We start from the raw sequence: 16686 nt of genomic DNA, 5'->3' as shown, positions 1-16686 counted from the left end.
AGCCAATATTTGAATCGGTCCTGACTGTGGAATATGTTCTTTTATCAATTATGCTATACTTGACTTTAATGGGACACCCCAAAGTTAGCTAGAATAGTTGAAGAGGATCTCATGATAAGACTTGAGATAAGCCCTGAAGTACAGATAAGATTTATTTAAGCAAAGGGGAGAACAGAGTTAAGGAGTAAGAAGAGTAAGGAGATAGTGTCTTGAGGTAGAAACATGGCATGTTCAGGAAATTATAAGGATATAACAAATTTGGGATTAGTGGAAGATAAATTTAAAGGGCAGGTGGGCCCTAGCCAGTTTGGCTCAGTGGATAGAGCATAGGCCTGTGGACTGAAGGGTTTGGTTCCGGTCAAGGGCACATGCCCAGGTTGTGGGCCTGATCCCCAGTCGGGGGCATGCAGGAGGCAGCCGATCAATGATTCTCATCATTGATGTTTCCATCTCTCTCTCTGAAATCAATAAAAAAATATATATTTTTTATTTTTTTAAAAATATATTTTATTGATTTTTACAGAGAGGAAGGGAGAGGGATAGAGTTAGAAACATCGATGAGAGAGAAACATCGATCAGCTGCCTCCTGCACACCCCCCACTGGGCATGTGCCCGCAACCAAGGTACATGCCCTTGACCAGAATCGAACCTGGGACCCTTGAGTCTGCAGGCCTGTCCACTGAGCCAAACCGGTTAGGGCAAAAATATATTTTAAAATAAATAAATAAAAAGGCAGAAGGGCCCTGCTGGTGTTGCTCAATGGTTAGAGGGTTCAATTCCCAGTCAAGGGCACATACCTGGATTGCAGGTTCCATCCCTAGCCCTGGGTAGGGTGCATGGGGGAGGCAGCCAACCAATGTCTCTCTCACATCTATGTTTCTCTCTCTCTCTCTCATCCCCTCCTGACCTCCCTTCCACTCTCTCTAAAAATCAATGGAAAAAATATTCTCAGGTAAGGAGTAACAATACAAAAAGAAAGAAAGAAAAAGAAAGAAAGAAAGAAAGAAAGAAAGAAAGAAAGAAAGAAAGAAACTAAGAAAGAAAGAAAAAGGCAGATGGTTGTCAGTGCCAATTTATAGAGTCGATACTTTATTTTGTAGGTGTGAGAGAGCCAATGACAATTTTGAACAGGCAGATAAGATTGATAACATTGGTATTTGAGAATGTTTAATTTGTGGGGACTGTGTAGAAGGCATGAATAAAGAAAACCTGAATAAAATAGGGTGAGTTAAGATGGATATGTGAAATATTTTGAAGTAGGCTTTAACTAAATAATTAAATAATGAGGAATAAAAGAAAAAAACAAAATTATTTGTTTTTTAAACTTTTATTAGAAACTAGAGGCCCGGTGCACAAAATTTGTGCACGGGGGGAGGGGGTGTCCCTCAGCCTGCACCCTCTCCAATCTGGGACCCCTTGAGGGATGTCTGACTGCCCTCTCACAATCCAGGACTGCTGTCTCCCAACCACTCACCTGCCTGCCTGCCTGATTGCCCCTAACCGCTTTTGCCTGCCAGCTTGATCACCCCCTAACCACTCCCCTGCCAGCCTGATCGACGCCTAACTGCTCCCCTGCCAGCCTGATTGCCCCTAACTGCCCTTCCCTGCTGGCCCGGTCACCCCTAACTTCCCTCCCTTGCCAGCCTGGTCTCCCCAAACTGCCCTCCCCTGCAGGCCTGGTCGCTCCCAACGGCCCTCCCTTGTAGGCCTGGTCACCCCTAACTGCCCTCCCCTGCTGGCCTGGTTCCCCCCAACTGCCCTCCCCTGCAGGCCTGGTCACTCCCAACTGTCCTCCCCTACAGGCCTGGTCGCCCCCATCTGCCCTCCCCTGCAGGCCTGGTCACTCCCAACTGCCCTCCTCTGCCGGCCCAGTAACCCCTAACTGCCCTCCCTTGCAGGCCTGGTCCTTCCCAACTGCCCTCCCCTACTGGCCTGATCACCCACAACTGCCCTCCCCTGCTGGCTATTTTGTGGCGGCCATCTTGTGTCCACATGGGGGTGGCCATCTTGTGTGTTGGAATGATGGTCAATTTGCATATTACCTCTTTATTATATAGGATTGATCTCTCTTGTAAGTACCAGACTTCTCAAATGGCTGCCATTTCTGTGAAAACCTACATATAGCTAAAGTACCTGAAATTGAAGCATTTCTGCATTAGATAACACAAATAAAATTCTGATTTTAAAAAAAATTCTAAATGTTACCTCTCAACTTTTTCAGAGGAGATGCGAAAACAAGGCTTATCACAATGGCTTGATTCCCTTCAGTTTGATAACACCACCTCTCCAGACCTACAGCTCACCGTGGGAGCAGTGATTGTGGAGGAAATGAGAGCAGCCATTGAGAGGCAGACTGGGTTTCAGTGTTCAGCTGGAATCTCACACAATAAGGTGAAGGCTAATAGCAGATTTCAAAGAGAAACATAGATCCTGTCCTTAAATACAGCACAGATAGATATGAGTGGGGCATTTAAGTCATTACATATATACTTTGCAACGGGTTTCTGTTTATTTATGTATTTATTTAAAATATTTTTATTGATTTCAGAGAAGAAGGAAGAGGAAGAGAGATAAACATCAATGATGAAAGAGAATCATTGATCAGCTGCCTCCTGCTGCCCCCTACTGGGGATCAAACTGGCAACTTGGGCATGTGCCCTGACTGGGAATCGAACTGGCACTCAAACCACTGACCCACTCCAGCCTGGCTGGGTTTCTATTTAAAATTCATGTTGAGGACTAAATAAAAGCCTAAGTAATTCTTTAACATGAGAATCACATTGAACATGTACTTTCTTAAGAAGCAAGCTGAGCCCTGGCTGGTTTGGCTCAGTGGATAGAGCATCAGCCTGAGGACTGAAGGGTCCCAGGTTTGATTCCAGTCAAGGGCACATGCCCGGGTTGCGGGCTCCATCCCCAGTGGGTGGTGTGCGGGAGGCAGCTGATCAATGGTTCTCTCTCATCATTGATGTTTCTGTCTCTCTCTCCCTCTCCCTTCCTCTCTGAAATCAATAAAAAATAATAATTTTTAAAAATTAGTTTAAAAAAAGAAGCAAGCTGAAAAATTTGCAGAAAATGCTTATTTATATAGTTGCATCCAAAGTATTTCCTTAATGACTGAACTATCTATAAAGGAGAAGGCTAATCTTTGAATCTATCTATTTTCTTTTTATTTCCTGAATATTCCAGTATTATCTGATTTTTAAGTTTCTTTTTTTAAATTTTTAAATTGATTTTTAGAGAGAGAGGAAGGGAGAGAGAAAGAGAAACATCAAGGTGAGACCAGAACATTGATGGGCTGCCTTCTGTACATCCCCTACTGGGAATTGAGACCAAAACCTGGGCATGTGCCCTGACCGGGAATTGAACCAACAACCTTTCAGTGTATGGCCGACACCCAGCCAACTGAGCCACACTGGCCAGGGCTTATTATAGTATCTCATTTCTTATGTGGAGTGATCTAGGTGTTTTATGCTTTGCCTATTCCCCCTTTCCTAATAAGAGAAATGAAATAGTAAAGTTTTATTAATTTGAACACTATTTTGATTTATGGGCTATGGGCACTTTCAATCCAGGGGCAGAGTAACTGATTTTCTGATTACAGTTCAGTGAGGGCCTGGGATGTTCATCCCTTTTTGACTAGGCTCAATAATTGGGCAGTGGCTGAGTACTGGTTACTACCTTCTCCCCCACTCACTCCAATAAGAGGGAAGTTGACAAACTCCCCAGAAGAGTTTGGGTGTTTTTGTTTTGTTTGTTTGTTTTTCTGTTTGGGTGGAGGAAAAGAAAACAAAAGTCCCAATGTAATAATTTAAACCAGACTAAGTATTGTCCAGTAAAAGTTCCAGAGAATCTTTCCAATAAATTTAAAGAATCATTTTATACTTTCCCCAGCAATTTAAGTTGTGAAATGGTACCACTGAAGTATCTTATTCTTTGAAAGAGTTCTCAAGGATTTAAATTTGTTTCATTTTAAAGTTTTGTGTATAGTATAAGATGTTTACTCTTGGAGGATGATTCTGAGCCCAATCATTATGAGAAATACAAAATTATGTATGCAATATGTATTAAATCCAGGACTCAAAATGGACTAACCATTTTGTGTAGCTCAGCGGTTGAGCATTAACCCAGGAACCAAGAGGCTGCCGGTTCGATCCCCTGTGGGGGACGTGCAGGAGACAGCTGATTGAGGAGGCTTCTCTCTCATCAACGTTTCTATCTCTCCCTCTCCCTTCCCCTCTCTCTAAAACATATTTTTAAAAAAAGAAATGTAAATAAATGGGTAAAACAAGTTTGTTTCAGCATTTTCATATGGACACGTTAAAAAATGCATCCTAAGTTTCTTCTGCAGCTTCTTTGCTTTTTACCCTCTTAAAGTGGGAGAACGGGGGTGGGAAAATGACTAAAGAAAAACCTATAATGGAAGATCTGGAAAAAACTATGCGGATAATGATGGTGGGTCATATTTTCCACTAAGGGTGTTGTGCCCAACCAATGTTTAGAGATGTTGAGTTTCTGGTTTTGTTTTTAATGTGGACACCATTAGTTGCAGCCCTTAGCTGTGCCTGCATGTGTATGTGTATGTTAATATTCACCAGCTTTCTGTGAGGGTGTTGACAGCAATGAAGTTTTTACACTTTCCATCCTCCAGGTCCTGGCAAAACTGGCCTGTGGACTACACAAGCCCAACCGCCAGACCCTGGTCTCACATGGGTCAGTCCCACAACTCTTCAGCCACATGCCGATTAACAAAATGTAAGTATTGGGGGGGCACCTTAAATTTCACTCAGAGACATCTGAAGGCATTCCTCTGGCTGTAGTTTCTTCTGTTCCTTAAGAAGAATTGGAGTCATGGAAAATAGGTACTAGGGAGGTGGGAGGGAGACAACACAGAAAATTTTGAAAAACAGACGGACTTTTTTTCTTTTTTTAAAATATATTTTATTGATTTTTTACAGAGAGGAAGGGAGAGGGATAGAGAGTTAGAAACATCGATGAGAGAGAAACATCGATCAGCTGCCTCCTGCACCCCTCCCACTGGGGATGTGCCCGCAACCAAGGTACATGCCCTTGACCGGAATCGAACCCGGGACCTTTCAGTCCGCAGGCCGAGGCTCTATCCACTGACCCATATCGGTCAGGGCCGGACTTTTTTTCTTAACAAAATTTCAATTCTGGATTATCTGTGGAAGATACTTAATACTGAATTTTCAAAAATGAACTGATTTTTAGATGTATGTTTAACTTCCCTCTAGACTTTTTATTCAAATCTGTTACTAAATAACAAAATAAATACGAGTTTTACTTCTTCTAATATCATATCAAGGTATTCCGGGCTATGAATTGCTCCCAAACCTAGGCATGAAAGAATCCAAACAAAATGAATATCTAGGTTGTGCCTACCAATTGTGTGTCCTTGACAAGGGTTTATAATATTGTTGAAGGGACAAGATAGGACAGTTCAAAGCAACTGTGAAAGTGTTATCATGAGAGTGTATGTAATTGCTAAATGAATTGTACAGGGAGTTATGAAAGCTCATAGAAGAGTAGTCTCAGAAGGATTTATGAAAGAGGCATGGGATTTGGCATAATTTGGCGAGTCAGATGAGAATAGAGCAATAGCGATTTGGACAACATTTGAACATCAAGAGGGAAAAGTATGAGGTATTTTTAGTGAACTGGGACATAAACTAGTTTAGCTGGACCATATTAAGGAGGAGAAGTGATGGAAACAGGACTGAAAAGATCATTTGAAGACATATTATAGGAAGCCTCTAAGGCCAGGCTGATGATTTTTCACTTTATTCTTAAGTATAAAAGCTTTTAGCTTAAGGATTTGTTGGGGGGCTGCATTTAGTAATGTCTAGGCCTCTCTTTAGGTTAATTTTAATCCCAAAATGGGACAATAGATTCTATACAATTGAAAGTTTTCTATGATTGGCTTAATGACGAATTAATGACTTTAACCTTTTATTTTTGCTATTGTTAATCTTCCCAGGTCCTAACTCCCAGAGTATCTGAATTCCCAGAATCATCTAGTCTTATACTAGATATCAATATTCTATAGGACCTGTATGTGCTCTCATTTTTCCTGAATCTTCTGGAGAGCTCCTTACATAAGCAAAATGTCTTTGCTGCTAAATAGATATTTAGGATGTGACCTGTGAATTCTTTGTCTTTTTTGTTAGTCGTAGTCTTGGAGGGAAACTCGGGGCCTCTGTCATTGAAATCCTGGGGATAGAATACATGGGTGAACTGACCCAGTTCACTGAGTCCCAGCTCCAGAGTCATTTTGGAGAGAAGAATGGGTAAGTGATTCCTAATAGTTTTCAATCATAACTCTTATGGGAATACTAAATTCAAATATAGACCAAAGGCTTTAGTAAAGTCTAGGCCTATCTTTAGGTTAGCATTTGCTCCTTGAGGTAATTTCATTGGTCATTTTGCTTTAAAATATTAGATAACTATGAAAAAAATTCGATAACTATGGTCTGTCAGTCTAGTTTTTTTCATGTATCTAAATAGGTTGATAGGAACTGTTACTTTGAAGCTTAGATATACAGTGAGTGGCCAGATTATTATGATCTCTGAACGCATAATAATCTGGCCACTCAGTGTATATCCTATATAATAAAAGGCTAATATGCAAATTGTCCCCTTGACCAGGAGTTCGACCAGCAGGCAGGCCGGCCAACCGCCCATGTCCCCTCCCCCTTGCCAGGCTGGCCAGACCCCACCCATGCACGAATTCATGCACCGGGCCTCTAATATATATATACACTGAGTGGCCAGATTATTATGTGTTCAGAGATCATAATAATCTGGCCACTCAGTGTATACAAGTACATCATCTATGTATGCTAAGATGCTGATATTCACTTAAAATCTTTGTATTTAGGCTTAGTAAGTACCAAAAAACTTGGGGATATAAATCAGTGGCTTGCTTGGCACTTTTCCAAAATTACAAATAATGACTTGGTTTTGAAAAGCGTAACCAGCATTCCTCTCTTTGGCAATATATTGCACTGGAATTCATTGGAAAGGGCAAGGATTCTGTCAGAGGTAAGGTATACTTAATTTTGGACAAACGTTTCCCTTTTCATGAAGGTGATAAAAGGATAGTATAATATAGGTATTTTGTTTTGCTTTAATAATAATAATAATTTGTTTTCACCTTAAACTTTTTGGCTGGTTTTATTAGATCTTGGCTATATGCCATGTGTCGTGGGATCGAACATGATCCGGTTAAACCCAGGCAACTACCCAAAACCATTGGCTGCAGCAAGAACTTCCCAGGAAAGACAGCTCTGGCTACTCGGGAACAGGTAGGCAGGCTTTTTTTTTTTTCCTTTGTGGGTGCCAGAACCAACGATCACCAGCTGCCCATCTACCAACACATTATGCTCCCAAAATCTTGATGTCAATTCCACATGTAGAGCAATCAAGCTGCCCAACATGTGCTGCTATGACAGCAACCCCTTTTTAGGCTGGCATTCTTGGCAGAACATTGCCTCTTTCACAGGGGTTAGGTTTGGGTACTGCAGAAGGTTTAACAAGTTAGATGGAAACTTTATGCTGTAAAGTATGAAGTAAATAGAGTTCTTTTGTGTGTGTTGAAAATTGACTAGTTTTAATATGATTTATTATTTTTTCATTGTTTTCCTCCTGAAAAGAAATAAAATAGTAGGTGAAAACTTGGGAGGCCTATGATATTGTGCCTTAAGTTTGTATCTTTTTTTTTTTCCTATGACCTGTTGGTCCCTTGGTTATAGGGAAAACTGTCTTGTACACTTCCATTTGGGGGAGAGCTTAACAAATCTACCATCTAGTTCTATAATAAACTACAATTTCAAAATGAAAGATTAAAATATCAATACTCTTTTTAGGTACAATGGTGGCTTTTGCAATTAGCCCAGGAACTAGAGGAGAGACTAACAAAGGACCGAAATGATGTAAGATTTTCTTTCTTTATTCCTGGGGTGAGCTTTGGGATTTAATATACCAGTTTAAATATCTTACCTTATGGAGTAGAAACAAAGATACAAAAAGATACCAGCTAAGAACTTTTTTTTAAAATTGATTTTTTACAGAGAGGGAGAGGAATAGAGAGTTAGAAACATTGATCAGCTGCCTCCTGCACACCCCCGACTGGGGATGTGCCCACAACCAAGGTACATGCCCTTGACCGGAATTGAACCTGGGACCCTTCAGTCCGCAGGCTGACGCTCCATCCACTGAACCAAACCAATTAGGGCCCAGCTAAGAACTTTTAAGAAATCTTTTACCTGCTTCCATAAAACTCGACATGATCAAAAGCCTGGATCTGTAAACATAAGACCTGATATTCCTGTCTCATTACCATTTGCCTCTACTTTTTTGTGTATATCCTTTTTTTTTTAACTTTCAAAAAATTTATTTATTGATTTTTAGAGAGGAGGGGGGAGAGAGAAATATTGATTTGTTGTTCCTCTTATTTATGCATTCATTGGTTGTTTCATGTATGTGCCCTGACTGGGATTGAACCCGTAACCTTGCTGTATATCGGGATGATGCTCTAACCAACTGAGCTACCCGACCAGGGCTTTGTGTATTTCTTTATCTCACTACTTCCGCAGCCCTGAATATACAGTGGATCTTCATCAGAGTACAGAGCCATTAAGCAGGACATTTAGAGATTGGGCTGTAAATTATTGGACTTAAACATAGTCCAATAATTTACAAAGAAGCACTGACAAAGAAGTACTGGTAATTGCCCTGGCTGGGTGATTCAGTTGTTTGGAGTGTCGTCATGAACACCAAAAGGTTGCAGGTTCAATTCCTGTTCAGGGCACATACCTAGGTTTCAGGTTCAATCTCTGGCCGGGGTGTGTATGGGAGGCAACAGATCAATGTTTCTCTCTCTCCCTTCAATAAAAACAGATTTAGCCCTGGCCGATTTGAGTCAGTGGTTGCAGGGGTGGGCAAACTTTTTGACTCGAGGGCCACAATAGGTTCTTAAACTGGACTGGAGGGCCGGAACAAAAGCATGGATGGAGTGTTTGTGTGAACTAATATAAATTCAAAGTAAAGGATCGGAGGGGAGAGCAAGAGAACTGGATAGAACAGCCGGATCCGGCCCGCGGGCCGTAGTTTGCCCACAGCTGGGTTAGAGCATCAGCCCACAGACTTAAGGGTCTTGAATTCGATTCCCAGTCAAGGGCACATACCTCAGTTGCAGGTTCAATCCCTGGCCACCTGGTTGGGGCTCAAGCAGGAGGCAACTAATCAATGTGTCTCTCTCATGTTGATATCTCTCTCTCCCTCTCTCTCTCATCTCTCTCTTTTCCCACCCCCCTCCCTTCCACTCTCTAAAAATCAATGGGAATAATATACTCATTCCTCGGGTGAGGATTTAAAAAACCCACCGTTTTAGAGACAGAGTGTTGTCAAAGTCCTTACATCCGATGATTCCTTTCTTTATCTACTCTCCTAAAAAAACCAAACCCAGCTTTATTGGTGTATATTTTACATACCATAAAATTTACTTGTTTAAAAAAATTCACCCATTTACAGTATACAGTTCAGTGGTTTTAGTATTTTCCAGTTGTTCAACTATTCCACAATCAATTCAAGAACATTTTCATCATCCAAAAAAGAAATCCTATACCTATTAGCAGTTACCCCCCCAGCCCTAGGCAATCACTAAGTTTCTGTCTCTATAGACTTACTATTCTGGTCATTTCATATAAATGGAATAATATAGTATGTGACCTTGTGTGAGTGGTTTGAAATCTTTAAGTTAAAATAATATTTTATTCCTTTTTATAACAACATTCTATTGTATAGATATTACATTTTGTTTACCCATTCATCAGTGAATGGATATTTGAGTTGTTTCTACTTTTTGGCTATTATAATAGTGTTGCTATGAGCATTTATTTACAGATTTTTGTATAGACATCTGGTTTTCATTTCTCTTGCTCCTATATAATACCTAGAATTCCTGGGTCACATGGTAACTCTGATTAGCATTTTGAAGCTGTTGCTGCACTCTTTTACATCCCCAGCAATGTAAAAGAGACCTAATTTCTCTATATCCTTGTTATTGTCTTTTTATCTTTTTTAGCCTTATTAGTGGGTATAAAGTTTGTGGTTTTCACTTGAAAACCTTATTGTCCATTTTCTTATCCTTTGGGGAGAAATGTCTGGTGAGAGCCTTTACCCATTTTTTAAATGGGTTATCTATCGCGTTTTAGGAGTTCTTTTTATATTCTGGGTATAAATCTCATCAGATATATAACTTACATTCTCTGGGTATTTGTTTCATTTTCCTGATGGTATTGTTTGATAGGCCTTTCCCTTTTGAAACATCTGGGAGCCCTACAAGTCAACTGTATACTGTCAGAAACTATCCAAAACTACCTGTGTGCCCCCTTTTTGCTGAATGGTGGGGAATGTTTGTTCTTTGCAGGTTACAAAGAGGGGTATGATCCCAGTAGCGTTGTGAGCCTATTTGACTTTGCCCACTAGGTGTCGCCCCGTTCTCATCTCTATAAGCCTCTGGGACTTTCTTCCCACTTTCCAGTGCAACGCAATAAGGATCCCTGTAAATTAATCTGTCTTTAAGTTTAAAAGGACTTTATCCCAAAAAGAATTCTGGACATAGAAGATCATATCACTTTACTTTAAAATATTCTAGCCCTAGCTGGTTTGGCTCAGTGGATAGAGGGTCAGCCTGCAGACTGAAGGGTCCCGGGTTCGATTCTGGTCAAGGGCACTTGCCTGGGTTGCAGGCTCGATCCCCAGTGAGGGGTGTGCAGGAGGCAGCTGATCAATTATTCTCTCTCTCTCTTTTTAAAATATATTTTATTAAATATATTTTATTGATTTTTTACAGAGAGGAAGGGAGAGGAAGAGAGAGTTAGAAACATGGATGAGAGAGACATCGATTAGCTGCCTCCTGCACGCCCCCTACTGGGGATGTGCCTGCAACCAAGGTACATGCCCTTGACCGGAATCGAACCTGGGATCCTTCAGTCCGCAGGCTGATGCTCTATCCACTGAGCCAAACCGGTTCGGGCCAATTATTCTCTCTTATCATTGATGTTTCTCTCTCTCCCTCTATGAAATCAATAAAAATATATTTTAAAAATAAAATAAGATATTCTAGTGTTTTCCCTTCACACTTAAGTCTCGTGTGGATTTATTTTATTTTATAATGACTGATATGATTTGGTCTCTGGTTATGTCTCTAACCTCATCTCCTATCCTTTCCCCCTTATTCACTCTGCTCTAGTGTCTGCTCCACTGGCTTCCTTCCCTTTTGTTTAACACAACAAGCAAATTCTCACCTTAGCACTTTTGTACTTGCTGTTTCTTCAGTCTGGAGAAGCTTTGCTTATATTCTTAAAATTTGCTTCCACGGTTTATTTAGGTCTGTGCTTAAATTTCACCTTCTCAAAGAGGCCTTCTCTAGCTACCCTCTTACATCAACAGTCTCCAGCACTCTTCTGCTTCTGCTTTACTCTGCTTTTTTTTTTATAGCACTTTGTAGTCACTTTTATTACAGGTCTACTTGTTTAGTATTTGTAGCTCCTACTACAAGATAAGATCCATGAGGGTTGCCCAGCTGGTGTGGCTCAGTGCTTGAGTGTCAACCTATGCATCAGAAGGTCACCAGTTCAATTCCTAGTCAGGGCACATGCTCGGGTTGTGGGCTCAATTCCCAGTGGGGGACATGCAGGAGGCAGCTGATCGATGTTGATGTTTCTCTCTCATCATCATCAATGTTTCTATCTCTCTCTCCCTTCCTCTCTTTCTCTTAAAAAAAAAAAAAAAAAAAAGATCTATGTTAGCCTGGACTTTTGTTCTATCCTATATCTCTGCCTATATGAAGTAGGCATTCAGTTATACTTGCATGGTTTAGTCAACAGACTCCTTTTGTAATTGCCTATGTGTATTCTCTCAAGATATACAAATCTATAGGAACTGTATTTCAAAGTATACAAAAACACAAAATTCTATTTTTACCCCCAAAATAGTTGCTACTCTTGGCTTGTTTGCCTTAGGGGTATTCCTTCTCAACATATTTTGATTTTGAGGGGGTCCCAAAAATAGACCTTTACCTTGTTATATTTCTGCCTCTTGACTTTTGTTTCTTAGTTTGCTTTGCATCAGGAGTGTTCAGATGCTTATCTTTCACTAGAAAAGTGAACCAATGATCTTGCTTTCTAGAGGTAGGGCTCACTACACTGTATCTTCTAGTGATGGGTTATAAGAAGGAGGTGCTAGTGAAAACTTCTACTCTTATTAAGCATCATAGCAGATTAAAGAACAAATCTACTACTCAATTTTGACATCCTAGCTTGGATCTTCCATTCATACAGTTACTTATGAGTTCTTCCTTCAGCCACAAAGTAGAATATAGTACTACGGGTACTTGTTATAATCTTCCTGCATGGACACCATAAAAAGACCATTCAGGAGAGTCCATTTTATTTATTCTCTCCTCTTTGCATCACCTGTCAAAATTTCCTAGATCCTAATAATCATCCAAATTGTACCTTCTTTAATTTCTTCTTATACACCAAAATAGCACAATTTTTAAAAAATTTTAAATTAAACTTGACTATTTCCAAACCATTCTGTCACCCTGGTTCTTTTAATGTTCTTTCACACAGTTCAGTATACAGAATCCAGATGCTCATGGTAACTTTAGTTCTGGTTTCAATCCTTTTACACCCACAGAACGACAGGGTTGCCACCCAGTTGGCTGTGAGCATTCGTGTACAAGGAGACAAACGTCTCAGCAGCCTGCGCCGCTGCTGTGCCCTTACCCGCTACGATGCTCACAAGATGAGCCATGATGCATTTGCTGTCATCAGGAACTGTAATACTTCAGGAATCCAAACCGAATGGTGAGTTTCTTTCTAGCTCATCTTTTCAGAAAAGACTTATACCCTGTCTTGCTCTAAAATTAGTGGGTAATATAAACTTTCAAGCTGGGGTAGTTGTGACTCTGGCTAGCAGGACCTATTACAGAGAGCAATAGTCATGCACAAAGGAGAGAAGCACAGTAGAAACACCAGCAAAAAGACAGCTCAGCTGCAGCTTCTTTGCCTACATTTGGTACAATCCAGTTCCCAGGGGTAGGTTTGAGAGGCAGAGTGAATCAATACTATCCTTACCAGTATCAGTTTGCAAGAGTCAGGGGAATGACCAATTGCACTTGGGAGTACAGAATTAAAGTTTCAAGAACACAGCACACTTGGGAACTTCTTTCTCTACTTGATTTTTCTATCTCAAAAGCATCTTCCTTGATAGTGAAACTAACCCATACTCATTGATAATCTCTATCTAGCATCCCAACTCAGTTACAAGCTCCATGGTACAATACCAAATGTCATGTTAAATAAACTTTAGTTATTCATGAAAAATAACCAAATATATGATTGGAGTGTGTTCATTTACTGTCCAGATACTATTTTCAATGTTGAATCCTTTAACTACTTAACAGCCTGTTATATTTTTAAAAAAGTATTCCAGTCTGGCTGGTGTGGCTCTGTGGTTGAGAGTCAACTTATGAACCAGGAGGTCCCTGTTAGGGCATGCCCGGGTTGTGGGCTCAATCCCCAGTAGGGTGCATGCAGGAGGCAGCTGATCAATGATTCTCTCTCATCACTGATGTTTCTATCTCTCTCTCCCTCTCCCTTCCTCTCTGAAATCAATAAAAATATAAAAAAAATATAAAGAAAGCCTGTCAGCGTTAGTGTCAGGTGGTGCCCTTTTAAAAACAGAATGGGTGAGAGGTTTTTTAAAGAAGTTTTTCTAGTCTAAATTTTCTGAAGCTCTTTGTTACCCCGAGTAAAGTTTCTGGCCCCAACCCTGAATAACAGTAGCTCTGCAACAGTATCGTATGAAAACAGTTAATACGTAGCTGTCAGGGGATCCAACTTACACATGTGTGACTTGGTTCACCAAGTCAGCCATTCTCAAGATGTGGTCCTAGATCAGCAACATCAGCATCATCTAGGAACTTGTTAGAAAGGCAAATTCTCTGTCTATCCCAGGTCTATCGAATCTACATTCATTTGATACACCCTAAAGTTTGAGAATCAATGCAGTAATAATTTCCTCTTGGGCAGAATCAGAATCCCAGTCATTTATAATTCAAATCTTGTTTTTTTACTTTCCATACAGGTCCCCTCCCCTCACAATGCTTTTCCTTTGTGCTACCAAATTCTCCACCTCTGCCCCTTCATCTTGCACAGACATCACCGCCTTCTTGAGTAACGACTCAAGTCCTCTGCCAAAGGTACCAATTACCAGTCCAGAAAGTAAGACCCAGGGAAGTGGCCCTTCGGTGACAGCCACTAAGAAAGCAACCAATCCTTTGGAATCCTTTTTCCAAAAAGCTGCAGAAAAGCAGAAAGTCAAAGAAGCTTCACTTTCATCTCTCACTGCCACTACCCAGGCCCCCAAAAGCAATTCACCACTCAAGCTCTCATTACCTTTCCAGACCAGCCGTACTACAGGAATCGAGCCCTTCTTTAAGCAGAAAAGTCTGCTTCTGAAGCAGAAACAGCTAAATAATCCTTCCATTTCCTTCCCTCCACAAAATCCACAACCTAGTCCTAAAAAGTTAACAGACAATTTTCCAACAGAATATCCAAATTCTGCCCCTGTCTGTGAAGAAGTTTTGAAGCTAGAATCCTGTAAAGCAACTCCTGCAGAGGTGGATTTGGCCCAGAACAGCCCCAGTAGGCTTGCTTCTTTAACTCCCCAGTCTGCTCAGGAGGTGGCTCAGAAGACAACCACTATCCCGAGTCTTCTGGCTACTGAGGATCAAGTGTCCTGTGAGAAGTGTGGTTCTCTGGTACCTGCGTGGGAGATGCCGGAACATATGGACTATCATTTTGCACTGGAGTTGCAGAAATCCTTTTTGCGGCCCCACTCCTCAAACCCCCAGGTTGTTCCTGCCAGTTCTCCTCAAGGCAAAAGAAATCCCAAGAGCCCTTTGGCCTCCAGTAATAAACGCCCTAAGCCTGAGGGCATGCAGACATTGGAATCATTTTTTAAGCCATTAACACACTAGTGCTGCCCTCAGGCTTGCTAAAAGGTTTTAATATTTTATTTATAACCTGGGAAATGGAAATATGTTCACTTTTCAAGGAAATTCGTAACTTTATTAAAAATTTTTGTAAGAAAAATAATGCACTTAAATGCTGAGTTAAGGCTCCCATCTCTTCATGGGCATGGATCCTAATTTTATTGCTGATAGAGATGTAAAAATTCATCTTCCAGAGATACAACTGCTTTGAGTTTTTAATTGTTAAGTGTTTAGGGAGGCAGTCACATAGTTAAAAGTGTGTGGACCTTGGAGCCTAAGAGATCTGGTTCCAAATCTGGTTCTGCCTCCTGAAGTATATGTGGCCTTGAGCAAGTCACTTTCCTCACTTTTCCTCATCTTTGAGATAATGAGCAAAATTAAGATAATGCCTTACAGGTTACTGAAGGTTAAGAACAATTAAAGTACTGTAGCACAGAAAAGGAACTGAGTAAAAAAAAAGAAAGTTAAAAAATTTCCCCCTATCTCTGTGACAGGGGTTACTCAATAAATACTGAATTTCATACAAGCAAACTGTATGATAGCCAGTTTTAGCCACTGGCTCTTCTACCTCTTGCATCATGTTCAAATGTACAAGATTATTACTGCACCACTTCAAGAACTCTGTTTAAACTGGATTAAGTCATGATCAGAACTAGATCATCTCTAGACCTTTGCTATGGTACTCTGTGATTTTGAGCAGCAGCAGCAGCAGCTTCATCAGGGGACTTGTTAAAATCATCTGTCTCATCCCACCCCAACTGAATCATAATCTGTATATTAACAAGATTCCTCAGGCTGTATCTTAAAGTTTGAGAAGTACTGATCTAGAAGATACCAGCAGCCAGCCAGGATTGTAGAGAGCATTTTCTTAAATTCTAAAGTACAAATTTAAGGGGTAAGTACTTGGGCCTTCAGGGTCACTGGTGTGTTCATCTCTTTCCTACTGAAGTGACTATTTAGCTTAAGGGTTTTCAATTATTGTAGCTTATTTGCACTTATCCATGTTTATAATACTGTATTCTTAGCTCTGTTCTTGTATGTAGAAAGTAAGCTTTTCTGATGTGATTTACCTTGAATAAAACTGAAGATGAAAGGTAGTGAAGACATTGGGGAGTGGGGCTGGGAGAGAAGATGGAAAGGGGCAGGGGAATGGGAGATATCTGTAATACTATCAACAATAAAAAATATTTAAACAACTGAAGAATTGAGTTTGGTGGTGGGGGTAGTGGAGAAGTAGGGAGAATGGTGTACATATTCCCCCTCCCATACATATACTCAAACCAACTGCTTTTTAATCTTATAAACTGGGGATCTGTATTTACTTTGAAGATGGGGGAAAACATTTGAAAACCACTAGGTCTAACAAAATTTCTTCCTCCAAAAATAGTTTACTTTTTTTATTGTAACTCAGTTAAATATCTAACAAAAGACAGTATTCACTGTGTACATGGTCCTTTCCCTACTAGATCTGCAGTTACTTGGAGGTAAGAATTCTTCAGTGTCTTGTACATAATAGATGCTTGATATTCACTAAATGAAACAGTAAAAAATTTTAGATAGTTACTAGAACTGGAACAATAAAAATATACATACTATTG

General features: G+C 40.4%; 1 protein-coding gene across 2 annotated transcripts in view; it reads left to right on the top strand.

Moving 5' to 3' along the window:
* The window catches only part of POLH (DNA polymerase eta), a 31536-nt gene extending 15255 nt beyond the window's left edge, over window positions 1-16281 (top strand). Inside the window, exons 5-11 of one of the 2 annotated variants that reach the window (XM_080667096.1) lie at window positions 2222-2391; window positions 4652-4755; window positions 6189-6308; window positions 7202-7325; window positions 7887-7952; window positions 12727-12896; window positions 14179-16281. In XM_080667096.1, the coding sequence (XP_080523222.1) occupies window positions 2222-2391; window positions 4652-4755; window positions 6189-6308; window positions 7202-7325; window positions 7887-7952; window positions 12727-12896; window positions 14179-15073 (1649 nt within the window). In that variant the 3' untranslated portion in view covers window positions 15074-16281. The remainder of the gene's footprint in view (window positions 1-2221; window positions 2392-4651; window positions 4756-6188; window positions 6309-7201; window positions 7326-7886; window positions 7953-12726; window positions 12897-14178) is intronic. The other variant, XM_080667097.1, reaches the window with a different exon arrangement.
* Window positions 16282-16686: the final 405 nt, after the last annotated feature.

The sequence above is a fragment of the Plecotus auritus genome, assembly GCF_963455305.1.
Source record: "Plecotus auritus genome assembly, chromosome: 4".
In the NCBI taxonomy this organism is placed as follows: domain Eukaryota; kingdom Metazoa; phylum Chordata; class Mammalia; order Chiroptera; family Vespertilionidae; genus Plecotus; species Plecotus auritus.
This window is presented reverse-complemented; position numbering and strand designations above follow the sequence as displayed.